The 15,245-nt window shown below is 41.6% G+C and overlaps 1 protein-coding gene across 3 annotated transcripts in view; it reads left to right on the top strand.

Annotated features, from left to right (window-relative positions):
• The first annotated feature begins 768 nt into the window (after positions 1-768).
• The window catches only part of ift70 (intraflagellar transport 70), a 35,234-nt gene continuing 20,757 nt past the window's right edge, over positions 769-15,245 (top strand). For 2 of the 3 annotated variants that reach the window (XM_029743412.1, XM_029743415.1), the window contains exons 1-11: positions 928-981; positions 1,301-1,366; positions 2,218-2,427; positions 2,803-2,859; positions 4,166-4,301; positions 4,625-4,729; positions 4,906-5,034; positions 9,306-9,355; positions 9,717-9,869; positions 13,784-13,849; positions 14,114-14,167. In XM_029743412.1, coding sequence (XP_029599272.1) covers positions 928-981; positions 1,301-1,366; positions 2,218-2,427; positions 2,803-2,859; positions 4,166-4,301; positions 4,625-4,729; positions 4,906-5,034; positions 9,306-9,355; positions 9,717-9,869; positions 13,784-13,849; positions 14,114-14,167 — 1,080 coding nt within the window. Of the gene's footprint in view, positions 982-1,300; positions 1,367-2,217; positions 2,428-2,802; positions 2,860-4,165; positions 4,302-4,624; positions 4,730-4,905; positions 5,035-9,305; positions 9,356-9,716; positions 9,870-13,783; positions 13,850-14,113; positions 14,168-15,245 lie in introns of all 3 variants that reach the window. The other variant, XM_029743413.1, reaches the window with a different exon arrangement.

The raw sequence follows: 15,245 nt of genomic DNA on the forward strand, positions 1-15,245 counted from the left end.
ACCTTGTCTTTATACCTATTCAGACAACACCCTCCAGGTGGAAGTATGCACACTTTTAGTTTGCATACTAACTACAGTGATTATGACAGTCCACCACAACCTAATAATAATAATAATAGTAATTTATTAAAACTTCTATAGAGCTTTTCATTATATATATCTCAACATACCTTGTCATGATAAGGAAGGGGTGGGCAGCATTAAATCTCATCAACTGGTGTTTTCCATTTATTAGAAAATTGGAAAATGTTCTTTGCTGGGAAAGTGTCCTACACAAAGAAATAGATAGATGACTCATCTTTATGTGTGGTTTATTTGATCGAATATAAGTTTCGTAAGGCTTAGGTTGTTACGAGTGTACTGATATAAGTAGGACACGTGACATCCCGACAACTTTGAGGAAAAAACACATAATATCGAAGTTGTGCCTGTTATTCACACACGAATCTGCCCTCTCATTGTCTAGAATGGTCCCACCTGATATTGCCTCCTCCGGCTGCCTTCCATTTTTTAACACATTTATTTTCATTGTTAGAGCGGCCACTTTAAATTCTGGTCAATATAATGGATAGTCTGTGCTACAACCCATAGGAATCCCCACCTAGTTGACTACTTTAAAATGGCAGAAACATGGTGGAAGCCTTCAACCGTGCTGCCCATACTAAAACAGCCTTTTGGCCACTAAAGGTCTCTGTCAATCTCTAATCTCACAACAGACGCTCCTCATTGGTTGTTTTAAAGTTATTCAACGTCGGGGTTTCCGTTTCCGGTACGGTTGCTAAGTAACACATCCTGTGCGTTGAATGTGTAGAGAAGTAAATAACGCCGAAAACATGGTGCGTTAATTGGGATTATTGGTGAATCGGCAATCATTTTTCGCGTGAAAATAGTCTTACCTTTGAGAACTGTAGATTTAGCGGCAAAATCATGACACTGACAACGATTAAAGACGGCGAATACACCGCCACTGTCTACAAAATGGTGAGAAGTTGGTCGCTTGCATAGCTAACGTTACATACCATGGATACTAACGCTAGCCATGATAGCTAGCTAGCTGATAATGAAACTGGTTATTTTAATTTGTGGTATTTTATCAAGTTATCATGTTGATTATATAGCGAATTCAAGCTAGCTAACGTCACAATAAGCTAACTTTGATTAAGCTAGACTGACAGACTTCAATTTCAAGGCTCAGGCTATAGCCTAACGCTAGCTAACGATCTAAGTGTGACAACACAGCTAGCTAGATAGGTAATGTAATATTTTATAACTATCTGCTAACTCTATTCTCCTCCTATAGATCAAAGATGGGCGGTATGGAGAGGCTATCCACATCCTCAGCAATGAACTGCAGAAACAGATGAAGGTAGTGTGTGTGTGTGTGTGTGCTCCCAGATCTGTTGTCTCCTATAGCCTGGTCCCAGATTTGATGTCTCCTTCTATAGCCTGGTCCCAGATCTGATGTCTCCTTCTATAGCCTGGTCCCAGATCTGTCGTCTCCTTCTATAGCCTGGTCCCAGATTTGTTTTCTCCTTTTATAGCCTGGTCCCAGGTCTGTCGTCTCCTTCTATAGCCTGGTCCCAGATCTGTCGTCTCCTTCTATAGCCTGGTCCCAGATCTGTCGTCTCCTTCTATAGCCTGGTCCCAGGTCTGTTTTCTCCTTCTATAGCCTGGTCCCAGGTCTGTCGTCTCCTTCTATAGCCTGGTCCCAGATCTGTTGTCTCTTTCTATAGCCTGGTCCCAGATCTGTTTTCTCCTTCTATAGCCTGGTCCCAGACTTGTTTTCTCCTTCTATAGCCTGGTCCCAGATCTGTTGTCTCCTTCCATAGCCTGCTCCCAGATCAGTTTGTGCACTTGCCAACTCCATTGCTGTCACCGGCAAGCCAATGTTTAGCTTGCCAATGAGTGACAAGGGCTTGTCATGATAGCACAAACAGACTGTCCCTCAGACTATTTCATTGGACAATACATCTAGGGCTCGATTCAGTCCGTATCGGCGAAGTTCAGCGCTATAGCGTTCTTGAAATTTTAAAGGTAATTTTCAATTACCTTTAGCCAATTTATGCAGCGTTTACCATGAATGCAGTCTCATGGAATGCGGGAACATTACCTTTAAATGTCAATTGCCATATAGTGCTGAACTTGGGCGATATGGATTGAATGGAGTCCGTAATCTTCTTCTTCTTCTCCTCCTCTACCTTCTCCTCCTCCTCCCAGTCGCGGGCAGCCCTGTCTCTGCTAGGCTACTGCTACTACCACATGCAGGACTTCACCAACGCAGCAGAGTGCTATGAGCAGCTGACCCAGCTACACCCCGAGGTGGAGGAGTACAAGCTGTATTACGCCCAGTCTCTGTACGGGGCCTGTGCCTACCCCGAGGCCATGAAGGCTACCTTTCTATTGGACAACCCTACCAGCCACACCAAGGTACACTACCTGAAGTTATAATACCAAGGTAGAGGTAGAACCAGTGCTTCATTTGAGCCGGATCCTGCCACAACGACCCGGAACCTCTCAGTTTTGGACTGTTTTGTTCTGGAACCCATTTATCAGGATCCGGAACCTCTCAGTTGTGGACTGTTTTGTTCCGGAACCTATTTACCAGGATCCGTTACCTCTCCTGCTCCACCAGGTAGAGTTATAATGTTTACTACCAGACCCACCAGGTAGAGTTATAATGTTTACTACCAGCCTCACCAGGTAGAGTTATCTTACCACACTGAGATATAATTCTGTTTTTCACCCATATTCTCTTAGTTATTTTCTCTCTTCCGACCCATGTTCTGTCCATCTCTCCCACAGATGATCAAACTGCAGGCATCCATCAAATATGGAGAAGAGGAGTACTCTGGAGCGAAGGTTAGTAGTGACTAGTATTGGACATATACTGGACTTGACCATAACTAGAACCATAATTAGCACCAGAACTAGAGCCATGACTAGAACCAGAACTAGAGCCATGACTAGAACCATAATTAGCACCAGAACTAGAGCCATGACAAGAACTAGAACCATAACTAGAACCATAATTAGCACCAGAACTAGAGCCATGACAAGAACTAGAACCATAACTAGAACCATAATTAGCACCAGAACTAGAGCCATGACTAGAGCCATGACTAGAACCAGAACTAGAGCCATGACTAGAACCATAATTAGCACCAGAACTAGAGCCATGACTAGAACCAGAACTAGAGCCATGACTAGAACCAGAACCAGAACTAGAACTATGACAAGAACCATGACTAGAACCAGAACTAGAGCCATGACTAGAACCAGAACTAGAACCATGACTAGAACCAGAACAAGAACCATGACTAGAACCAGAACTAGAACCATAATTAGCACCAGAACTAGAACCATGACTAGAACCATGACTAGAACCAGAACTAGATCCATGACTGGAACATCAATAGAACCATGACTAGAACCAGAACTAGAACCATGACTAGAACAGACCTAAATCAGAACCATAACTAGAACCATAACTAGAACCAGAACTAAACCATAACTATAACCAAAACTAGAACAATAAGTTAACTAGAACTAGAACCATAACTTAACCAGAACTAGAACAGAACCGAAACTAGACCCAGAACAAGAACCAGTATTTAACCAGAACTGGAACTAGACCCAGAACTAGAACCATACCTTAACCAGAACTAGAACAGAACAAAACCAGAACCGGAACTAGAACAGAACTAAACCAGAACTAGACCCAGAACTAGAACATAACTAAACCAGAACTGGAACTAGAACCGTAACTTAACCAAAATTAGACCCAGAACTAGAACATAACTAAACCAGAACTGGAACTAGAACCGTAACTTAACCAAAACTAGACCCAGAACTAGAACCATAACTAAAGACCAGAAACATGTACCTGGTAGTTACTGTATGTCATCAGGTCAGGAGAACTTAATATAACCTGGTAGTTACTGTATGTCATGAGGTCAGGAGAACTTAATATAACCTGGTAGTTACTGTATGTCATCAGGTCAGGAGAACTTAATATAACCCCTTTAACTGCTTTATTAGTGTTTTTGATCAATTTAGAAACCCTTGTAACCCCTTATAACTAATTTCCTCAATGAATACGCCCTTATGACTCCCTATAACCTTTTATGACCTCTTATAAGCCCTTTATGAATCCTCTTCCTGTCAGACACTGGTAGAGCAGCTTCCCCAGGACGACCCAGACTATGACGTGGACATGGGCTGTCTACTCTACAAGGAGGGGGAGTACGAGGAGGCCTGCAAGAAGTTCATGTCTGCCCTGCAGGTGCTGGGCTACCAACCAGGTAACTGCACGCACATAGTCACACACACAAAGGAAAACTTCTAACCTTTTGGCTGTCCTAAAAGTCTCTTGCATTTGCTGAATCTCTCTCCCTCCCCCCTAATTCCCTCCTCCTCTCCCTCCCTCCCTCTCTCCTCTCCCTCCCTCCCTCTCTCCCCTCCCTCTCCCTATCTCCCTCTCCCTCCCCCCTAATTCCCTCCTCCTCTCTCCCTCCCTCCCTCTCCTCTCTCCCCTCCCTATCTCCCTCTCCCTCCTCTCCCTCCTCTCCCTCCCCCCTAATTCCCTCCTCCTCTCCCTGCCTCTCTCTCCTCCCTCCTGTCTCAGAACTGTCCTACAACATAGGTCTGTGTTACTACAGTATGAAACAGTATGGGCAGGCCCTCAAGTTCATCGGAGAGATCATCGAGAGAGGGATCAGGGAACATCCAGGTAAAACTGGGCTTTAAAATGACAGCACACCTGTTTAGTTAGATACCTGATCACTCTGTTGCGGTTTTCCCTTAGTGACCCTCCTTCTCATCCATGTTTCCCCTAACCATCCTGTGTGTGTGTGTGTGTGTGTGTGTGTGTGTGTGTGTGTGTGTGTGTGTGTTCTCGTCGTCCAGAGCTGAGCGTTGGCATGACGACAGAGGGCATTGACGTGAGGAGTGTTGGAAACACCCTGATCCTACATGAGACCGCCCTCATAGAAGGCTTCAACCTCAAGGCTGCTATAGAATACCAGCTCAAAAACTGTGAGTACACTCAGAGCCTTGTGGTTAGAGTATCCGCCCTGAGATTGGAGGGTTGGGAGTTCAATCCCCAGCCGAGTCATAACAAAAACTGTAAAAATGGGACCTGATGCGTCTCTGCTTGACTCTCAGCATTAAGGAGATATATTGGTGTCTAAAGCCCTGTGATAGACTAGTATTCTGTCCGGGGGGGTACTGTGATAGACTAGTATTCTGTCCGGGGGGGGGTACTGTGATAGACTAGTATTCTGTCCAGGGGGGTACTGTGATAGACTAGTATTCTGTCCAGGGGGGGGGGTACTGTGATAGACTAGTATTCTGTCCAGGGGGGGGGTACTGTGATAGACTAGTATTCTGTCCAGGGGGGGTACTGTGATAGACTAGTATTCTGTCCAGGGGGGGGGGTACTGTGATAGACTAGTATTCTGTCCAGGGGGGTACTGTGATAGACTAGTATTCTGTCCAGGGGGTGTACTGTGATAGACTAGTATTCTGTCCGGGGGGGGGGGGGGGGGGGGTACTGTGATAGACTAGTATTCTGTCCAGGGGGGGTACTGTGATAGACTAGTATTCTGTCCAGGGGGGGTACTGTGATAGACTAGTATTCTGTCCAGGGGGGGGGGGGTACTGTGATAGACTAGTATTCTGTCCAGGGGGGTACTGTGATAGACTAGTATTCTGTCCAGGGGGGGGGGGTACTGTGATAGACTAGTATTCTGTCCAGGGGGGTACTGTGATAGACTAGTATTCTGTCCAGGGGGTGTACTGTGATAGACTAGTATTCTGTCCGGGGGGGGGGGGGGGTGGTACTGTGATAGACTAGTATTCTGTCCGGGGGGGGGGGGGGGGGGGGGGTACTGTGATAGACTAGTATTCTGTCCGGGGGGGGGTACTGTGATAGACTAGTATTCTGTCCAGGGGGGGGGTACTGTGATAGACTAGTATTCTGTCCAGGGGGGTACTGTGATAGACTAGTATTCTGTCCAGGGGGGGTACTGTGATAGACTAGTATTCTGTCCGGGGGGGGGGGGGTACTGTGATAGACTAGTATTCTGTCCGGGGGGGGGGGGGGGGGGTACTGTGATAGACTAGTATTCTGTCCAGGGGGGGTACTGTGATAGACTAGTATTCTGTCCAGGGGGGTACTGTGATAGACTAGTATTCTGTCCAGGGGGGGGGGGGGGGGGTACTGTGATAGACTAGTATTCTGTCCAGGGGGGTACTGTGATAGACTAGTATTCTGTCCAGGGGGTGTACTGTGATAGACTAGTATTCTGTCCGGGGGGGGGGGGGGGGGGGTAGTGTGATAGACTAGTATTCTGTCGGGGGGGGGGGGGGGGGTACTGTGATAGACTAGTATTCTGTCCAGGGGGGGGGGGGGGGGGGGGGGGGTACTGTGATAGACTAGTATTCTGTCCAGGGGGGGTACTGTGATAGACTAGTATTCTGTCCAGGGGGTGTACTGTGATAGAACTAGTATTCTGTCCAGGGGGTACTGTGATAGACTAGTAATTCTGTCCAGGGGGGGGGGGGGGGGGTACTGTGATAGACTAGTAATTCTGTCAGGGGGGTACTGTGATAGACTAGTATTCTGTCCAGGGGGGTGTACTGTGATAGACTAGTATTCTGTCCGGGGGGGGGGGGTGGGGGGGGGGATACTGTTGATAGACTAGTATTCTGTCCGGGGGGGGGGGGGGGGGGGGGTACTGTGATAGACTAGTATTCTGTCCAGGGGGGGGGTACTGTGATAGACTAGTATTCTGTCCAGGGGGTACTGTGATAGACTAGTATTCTGTCCAGGGGGGGTACTGTGATAGACTAGTATTCTGTCCGGGGGGGGGGGGGGGTACTGTGATAGACTAGTATTCTGTCCGGGGGGGGGGGGGGGGGGGGGGTACTGTGATAGACTAGTATTCTGTCCAGGGGGGGGGGGGGGGTACTGTGATAGACTAGTATTCTGTCCAGGGGGGTACTGTGATAGACTGTATTCTGTCCAGGGGTGTTGTACTGTGATAGACTAGTATTCTGTCCGGGGGGGGGGTACTGTGATAGACTAGTATTCTGTCCAGGGGGGGGGTACTGTGATAGACTAGTATTCTGTCCAGGGGGGTACTGTGATAGACTAGTATTCTGTCCAGGGGGTGTACTGTGATAGACTAGTATTCTGTCCGGGGGGGGGGGGGGGTACTGTGATAGACTAGTATTCTGTCCAGGGGGGGGGTACTGTGATAGACTAGTATTCTGTCCAGGGGGTACTGTGATAGACTAGTATTCTGTCCAGGGGTGTACTGTGATAGACTAGTATTCTGTCCGGGGGGGGGGGGTACTGTGATAGACTAGTATTCTGTCCAGGGGGGGGTACTGTGATAGACTAGTATTCTGTCCAGGGGGGTACAGTGATAGACTAGTATTCTGTCCAGGGGGTGTACTGTGATAGACTAGTATTCTGTCCGGGGGGGGGGGGGGTACTGTGATAGACTAGTATTCTGTCCAGGGGGGGGGGGTACTGTGATAGACTAGTATTCTGTCCAGGGGGGTACTGTGATAGACTAGTATTCTGTCCAGGGGGTGTACTGTGATAGACTAGTATTCTGTCCAGGGGGTGTACTGTGATAGACTAGTATTCTGTCCAGGGGGTGTACTGTGATAGACAAGTATTCTGTCCAGGGGGTGTACTGTGATAGACTAGTATTCTGTCCAGGGGTGTACTGTGACAGACTAGTATTCTGTCCAGGGGGTGTACTGTGATAGACTAGTACTGTGATAGACAAGTATTCTGTCCAGGGGGTGTACTGTGATAGACTAGTATTCTGTCCAGGGGGGGGTACTGTGATAGACTAGTATTCTGTCCAGGGGGTGTACTGTGATAGACTAGTATTCTGTCCAGGGGTGTACTGTGATAGACTAGTATTCTGTCCAGGGGGTGTACTGTGATAGACTAGTACTGTGATAGACTAGTATTCTGTCCAGGGGGTGTACTGTGATAGACTAGTATTCTGTCCAGGGGGTGAACTGTGATAGACTAGTATTCTGTCCAGGGGGTGTACTGTGATAGACTAGTATTCTGTCCAGGGGGTGTACTGTGATAGACAAGTATTCTGTCCAGGGGGTGTACTGTGATAGACTAGTATTCTGTCCAGGGGTGTACTGTGACAGACTAGTATTCTGTCCAGGGGGTGTACTGTGATAGACTAGTACTGTGATAGACAAGTATTCTGTCCAGGGGGTGTACTGTGATAGACTAGTATTCTGTCCAGGGGGGGGTACTGTGATAGACTAGTATTCTGTCCAGGGGGTGTACTGTGATAGACTAGTATTCTGTCCAGGGGTGTACTGTGATAGACTAGTATTCTGTCCAGGGGGTGTACTGTGATAGACTAGTACTGTGATAGACTAGTATTCTGTCCAGGGGGTGTACTGTGATAGACTAGTATTCTGTCCAGGGGGTGAACTGTGATAGACTAGTACTGTGATAGACTAGTACTGTGATAGACTAGTACTGTGATAGACTAGTATTCTGTCCAGGGGGTGAACTGTGATAGACTAGTACTGTGATAGACTAGTATTCTGTCCAGGGGGTGTACTGTGATAGACTAGTATTCTGTCCAGGGGGTGTACTGTGATAGACTAGTACTGTGATAGACTAGTATTCTGTCCAGGGGGTGTACTGTGATAGACTAGTATTCTGTCCAGGGGGTGTACTGTGATAGACTAGTATTCTGTCCAGGGTGTGTACTGTGATAGACAAGTATTCTGTCAGTTCTCATAGTATACCAGGCTGTCATAAAGTACCAGCTGAAAAACTGTCAGTTCTCGTAGTATACCAGGCTGGCGGCAGGATAGCAGTAACTAAAAGGTTGCTGGATCGAATCCCCGAGCTGACAAGATAAAAATCTGTTGTTCTGCCCCTGAACAAGGCAGTTAACCCGCTGTTCCCCGTGCGCCAAACACTGTTCCCCGGGCCCCTTTCCCTGAACAACTGTCAGTTCTCGTAGTATACCAGGCTGTCATAGAGTGCCAGCTGAAAAACTGTCAGTACTCATAGTATACCAGGATGCCACTAGCCTGGGTATCAGAACTGTTTGTGCTATCATTCCACATAGTATACAAAGCTGCCATTGAGTACCATTATTTTACCTGAACGGTACCAGAGTTTTGCAAGTTGCAACTCTAGGTCTAACCTCTTGTCTGTCTGTCTGTCTGTCTGTCTGTCTGTCTGTCTGTCTGTCTGTCTGTCTGTCTGTCTGTCTGTCTGTCTGTCTGTCTGTCTCCAGGTGATGCTGCTCAGGAGGCCCTGACTGACATGCCGCCCAGATCAGAGGAGGTACTGTGTGTGCGTGTGTGTACTTGTGTGTGTGCGTGTACTTGTGTGTGTACATATGTCAGCCCTACCACACATGTAGGTTGGAGACAGTGGTGCTGTAAGGTACATCTCTATCTGTGGCTCAGTGGGTGCTGCCCTCTAGTGACCATCTATATCAACACTCACACACTGATGGGGGTCAGGGGAACAGCAGCACTCTGTCAGACAGAAAGCTGTTGTATCGTGTCTACTGTGTGTGGAGACATTCTCCTTCTAACCAATGGACAATGAAATATCCTTTTATTTTTTATTTGATCCTGTATTTAACTGGGCAACTTAGTTAAGAACAAATAGTTATTTACACATGTCTATTGTCTTGTAGGAGCTGGACCCAGTGACGCTCCACAACCAGGCCCTGATGAACATGGATAAGAAGCCATCGGAGGGTTTTGAGAAACTGGCCTTCCTCCTGCAGCAGATCCCCTTCCCCCCGGTCACCTTCGGAAACCTGTTGCTACTATACTGCAAATATGAGGTAGGGTATTCTACTGTACTATATTATACTATACTCTACTATATTATACTATTATACTGTACTCTACTATATTATACTCTACTCTACTGTACTATAGTATATTATACTATTATACAGTACTCTACTATATTATACTCTACTCTACTGCACTCTACTATATTATACTATTATACTGTACTCTACTATATTATACCATACTCTACTGTACTCTACTATATTATACCATACTCTACTGTACTATATTATACTATACTCTACTATATTATACGATTATACTGTACTCTACTATATTATACTCTACTCTACTGCACTCTACTATATTATACTATTATACTGTGCTGTACTAAATATGAGGTAGGGTATTCTACTGTACTATATTATACTATACTCTACTATATTATACGATTATACTGTACTCTACTATACTCTACTGTACTATAGTATATTATACTATTATACAGTACTCTACTATATTATACTCTACTCTACTACACTCTACTATATTATACTATTATACTGTACTCTACTATATTATACTCTACTCTACTGTACTATATTATACTGTACTCTACTATATTATACGATTATACTGTACTGTACTCTACTATACTCTACTGTACTCTGCTATATTATACTATTATACTGTACTATACTATTATACTGCACTATACTATACTACTGTACAGTACTCTACTATATTATACTATACTCTACTGTACCCCACTATATTATACTAGTATACTGTGCTCTACTATACTCTACTGCACTCTACTATATTATACTATTATACAGTAGTCTACTATATTGTACTATACTCTACTATATTATACGATTATACTGTACTCTACTATACTCTGCTGTACTCTGCTATATTATACTATTACATTGTACTATACTATTATACTATACTCTACTATATTAATCTATTATGCAGTACTCTACTATATTATACTATACTATTATACTGTACTCTACTATATTATTCTATACTATTATACAGTACTCTACTATATTATACTATACTGTACTCTACTATATTATACTATACTATTATACTGTACTCTACTATTATACTGTACTCTACTGTACTCTACTATTATACTGTATTCTACTATTATACTGTACTCTACTATTATACTGTACTGTACTCTACTATTATACTGTACTATTATACTATACTCTACTGTACTCTACTATTATACTGTACTCTACTATTATACTGTACTGTACTCTACTATTATACTATACTCTACTGTACTCTACTATTATACTGTACTCTACTATTATACTGTATTCTACTATTATACTGTACTCTACTGTACTCTACTATTATACTGTACTGTACTCTACTATTATACTATACTCTACTATTATACTGTACTATTTTACTCTACTCTACTATTATACTGTACTCTACTATTATACTGTACTCTACTGTACTGTACTATTATACTGTACTGTACTATTATACTGTACTGTACTATTATACTGTACTCTACTATTATACTATACTCTACTATTATACTGTACTATTATACTGTACTGTACTCTACTATTATACTATACTCTACTATTATACTGTACTATTATACTGTACTGTACTCTACTATTATACTGTACTCTACTATACTCTACTATTATACTGTACTATTTTACTCTACTCTACTATTATACTGTACTCTACTATTATACTGTACTCTACTGTACTCTACTATTATACTGTACTCTACTGTACTCTACTATTATACTGTACTCTACTATTATACTGTACTCTACTATTATACTATACTCTACTGTACTCTACTATTATACTGTACTCTACTGTACTCTACTATTATACTGTACTCTACTGTTATACTGTACTCTACTATTATACTGTACTCTACTATTATACTGTACTCTACTATTATACTGTACTCTACTGTACTCTACTATTATACTGTACTCTACTATTATACTGTACTCTACTATTATACTGTACTCTACTATTATACTGTACTATTATACTCTACTATTATACTGTACTCTACTGTACTCTACTATTATACTGTACTCTACTGTTATACTGTACTCTACTATTATACTGTACTCTACTATTATACTGTACTCTACTATTATACTCTACTATTATACTGTACTCTACTGTACTCTACTATTATACTGTACTCTACTATTATACTGTACTCTACTGTACTCTACTATTATACTCTACTATTATACTGTACTCTACTGTACTCTACTATTATACTGTACTCTACTATTATACTGTACTCTACTGTACTCTACTATTATACTGTACTCTACTGTACTCTACTATTATACTCTACTATTATACTGTACTCTACTATTATACTATACTCTACTATTATACTGTACTCTACTATTATACTGTACTATTATACTCTACTGTACTCTACTATTATACTGTACTCTACTATTATGCTGTACTCTACTGTACTCTACTATTATACTGTACTCTACTATTATACTGTACTCTACTGTACTCTACTATTATACTCTACTATTATACTGTACTCTACTATTATACTGTACTCTACTATTATACTATACTCTACTATTATACTGTACTCTACTATTATACTGTACTCTACTATACTCTACTATTATACTGTACTCTACTATTATACTGTACTCTACTATTATACTGTACTCTACTATTATACTGTACTCTACTATTATACTGTACTCTACTATTATACTATACTCTACTGTACTCTACTATTATACTGTACTCTACTGTACTCTACTATTATACTGTACTCTACTATTATACTGTACTCTACTATTATACTATACTCTACTATTATACTGTACTCTACTATTATACTGTACTCTACTATTATACTGTACTCTACTGTACTCTACTATTATACTGTACTCTACTGTACTCTACTATTATACTGTACTCTACTGTTATACTGTACTCTACTATTATACTATACTCTACTGTACTCTACTATTATACTGTGCTCTACTGTACTCTACTATTATACTATACTCTACTGTACTCTACTATTATACTGTACTCTACTGTACTCTACTATTATACTCTACTCTACTCTACTATTATACTGTACTCTACTATTATACTATACTCTACTATTATACTGTACTCTACTATTATACTGTACTCTACTATTATACTGTACTCTACTATTATACTATACTCTACTGTACTCTACTATTATACTGTACTCTACTGTACTCTACTATTATACTATACTCTACTGTACTCTACTATTATACTGTACTATACTATTATACTGTACTCTACTATTATACTGTACTCTACTATTATACTGTACTGTACTCTACTATTATGCTCTACTGTACTCTACTGTACTCTACTATTATACTGTACTCTACTATTATACTGTACTCTACTATTATACTGTACTGTACTCTACTATTATACTGTACTCTACTATTATACTGTACTGTACTCTACTATTATACTCTACTGTACTCTACTGTACTCTACTGTACTCTACTATTATACTGTACTCTACTATTATACTGTACTCTACTATTATACTGTACTATTATACTGTACTGTACTGTACTATTATACTCTACTGTACTCTACTATTATACTGTACTCTACTATTATACTATACTCTACTATTATACTGTACTATTATACTGTACTGTACTCTACTATTATACTCTACTGTACTCTACTATTATACTGTACTCTACTGTACTCTACTATTATACTATACTCTACTATTATACTGTACTATTATGCTGTACTGTACTCTACTATTTTACTATACTATTATACTGTACTGTACTCTACTATTATACTGTACTCTACTACTGTATATCTACTATACACTCACTCACTCACTCACTCACTCTCACTCTTTCTCTCCTTATATTCTCTCTCTCAGTATTTTGACCTGGCTGCTGATGTGATGGCAGAGAATGCACACCTCACCTACAAGTTCCTCACCCCGGTAAGAACCACAGCTCCCTTTCATTGTCCTATATTTTCATACTACATCCCTACAGTCAGTCACTAGGGATAGTTTACTTCAAAATCATACATGTTAGTCTGACCCTGAAGTGAAGTCCACATTCCATTTTCCATGTGGGATTGAAAAGCCTCTATATTTCTCCTGAAAAGTCCTGTTCTTGCCACACATCCCCAATTCATTTTCTGGTCCTCTTTCTCCTGCTATGTAATAAAACAGTTGATCTATGTGGTCTCTACGTTCCAGTATCTGTATGAGTTTCTGGATGCCATGTTGACCTGCCAGACAGCTCCAGAGGAGGTAACAACAAAACACAACTACTACACACCATTTACACCCTGTACCACCTACTACCTAGCACTAATTACTATACTACCTACTCTCTAATACTAATCACCCTATACTACCTACTCCCTAGTACTAATCATCCTATATTACCTACTCCCTAGTAATAATCATCCTATACTACCTACTACCTAGTACTAATCACTCTATACTACCTACTCCCTAGTAATAATCACCCTATACTACCTACTCCCTAGTAATAATCATCCTATACTACCTACTCCCTAGTACTAATCACTCTATACTACCGACTCCCTGGTAATAATCACCCTATACTACCTACTCTCTAGTAATAATCATCCTATACTACCTACTCCCTAGTACTAATCATCCTATATTACCTACTCCCTAGTACTAATCACTCTATACTACCGACTCCCTAGTAATAATCACCCTATACTACCTACTCCCTAGTAATAATCATCCTATACTACCTACTCCCTGGTAATAATCATCCTATACTACCTACTCCCTAGTAACAATCATCCTATACTACCTACACTCTAGTAACAATCATCCTATACTACCTACTCTCTAGTAATAATCATCCTATACTACCTGCTCCCTAGTACTAATCACTATACTACCTACTGCATAGTACTAATCACTGTATACTACCTACTGCCTAGTGTTTAGTCACTGTATACTACCTGCTCCCTAGTACTAATCACTGTATACTACCTACTGCCTAGTTCTAATCACTGTATACTATCTACTCCTTAGTACTAATCACTGTATACTATCTACTGCCTAGTACTAATCACTATACTACCTACTGCCTAGTACTAGTCACTGTATACTACCTACTGCCTAGTACTAATCACTGTATACTATCTACTTACTCTTTAGTACTAATCACTGTATACTACCTGCTCCCTAGTACTAATCACTATATACTACCCACTCCCTAGTACTAATCACTATACTACCTACTACCTAGTACCAATCACTCTATACTACCTACTACTTACTGCCTGGTACTAATCACTGTATACTATCTACTTACTCTTTAGTACTAATCACTGTATATTAC

The sequence above is a fragment of the Salmo trutta genome, unplaced genomic scaffold (assembly GCF_901001165.1).
Source record: "Salmo trutta unplaced genomic scaffold, fSalTru1.1, whole genome shotgun sequence".
NCBI lineage: Eukaryota > Metazoa > Chordata > Actinopteri > Salmoniformes > Salmonidae > Salmo > Salmo trutta.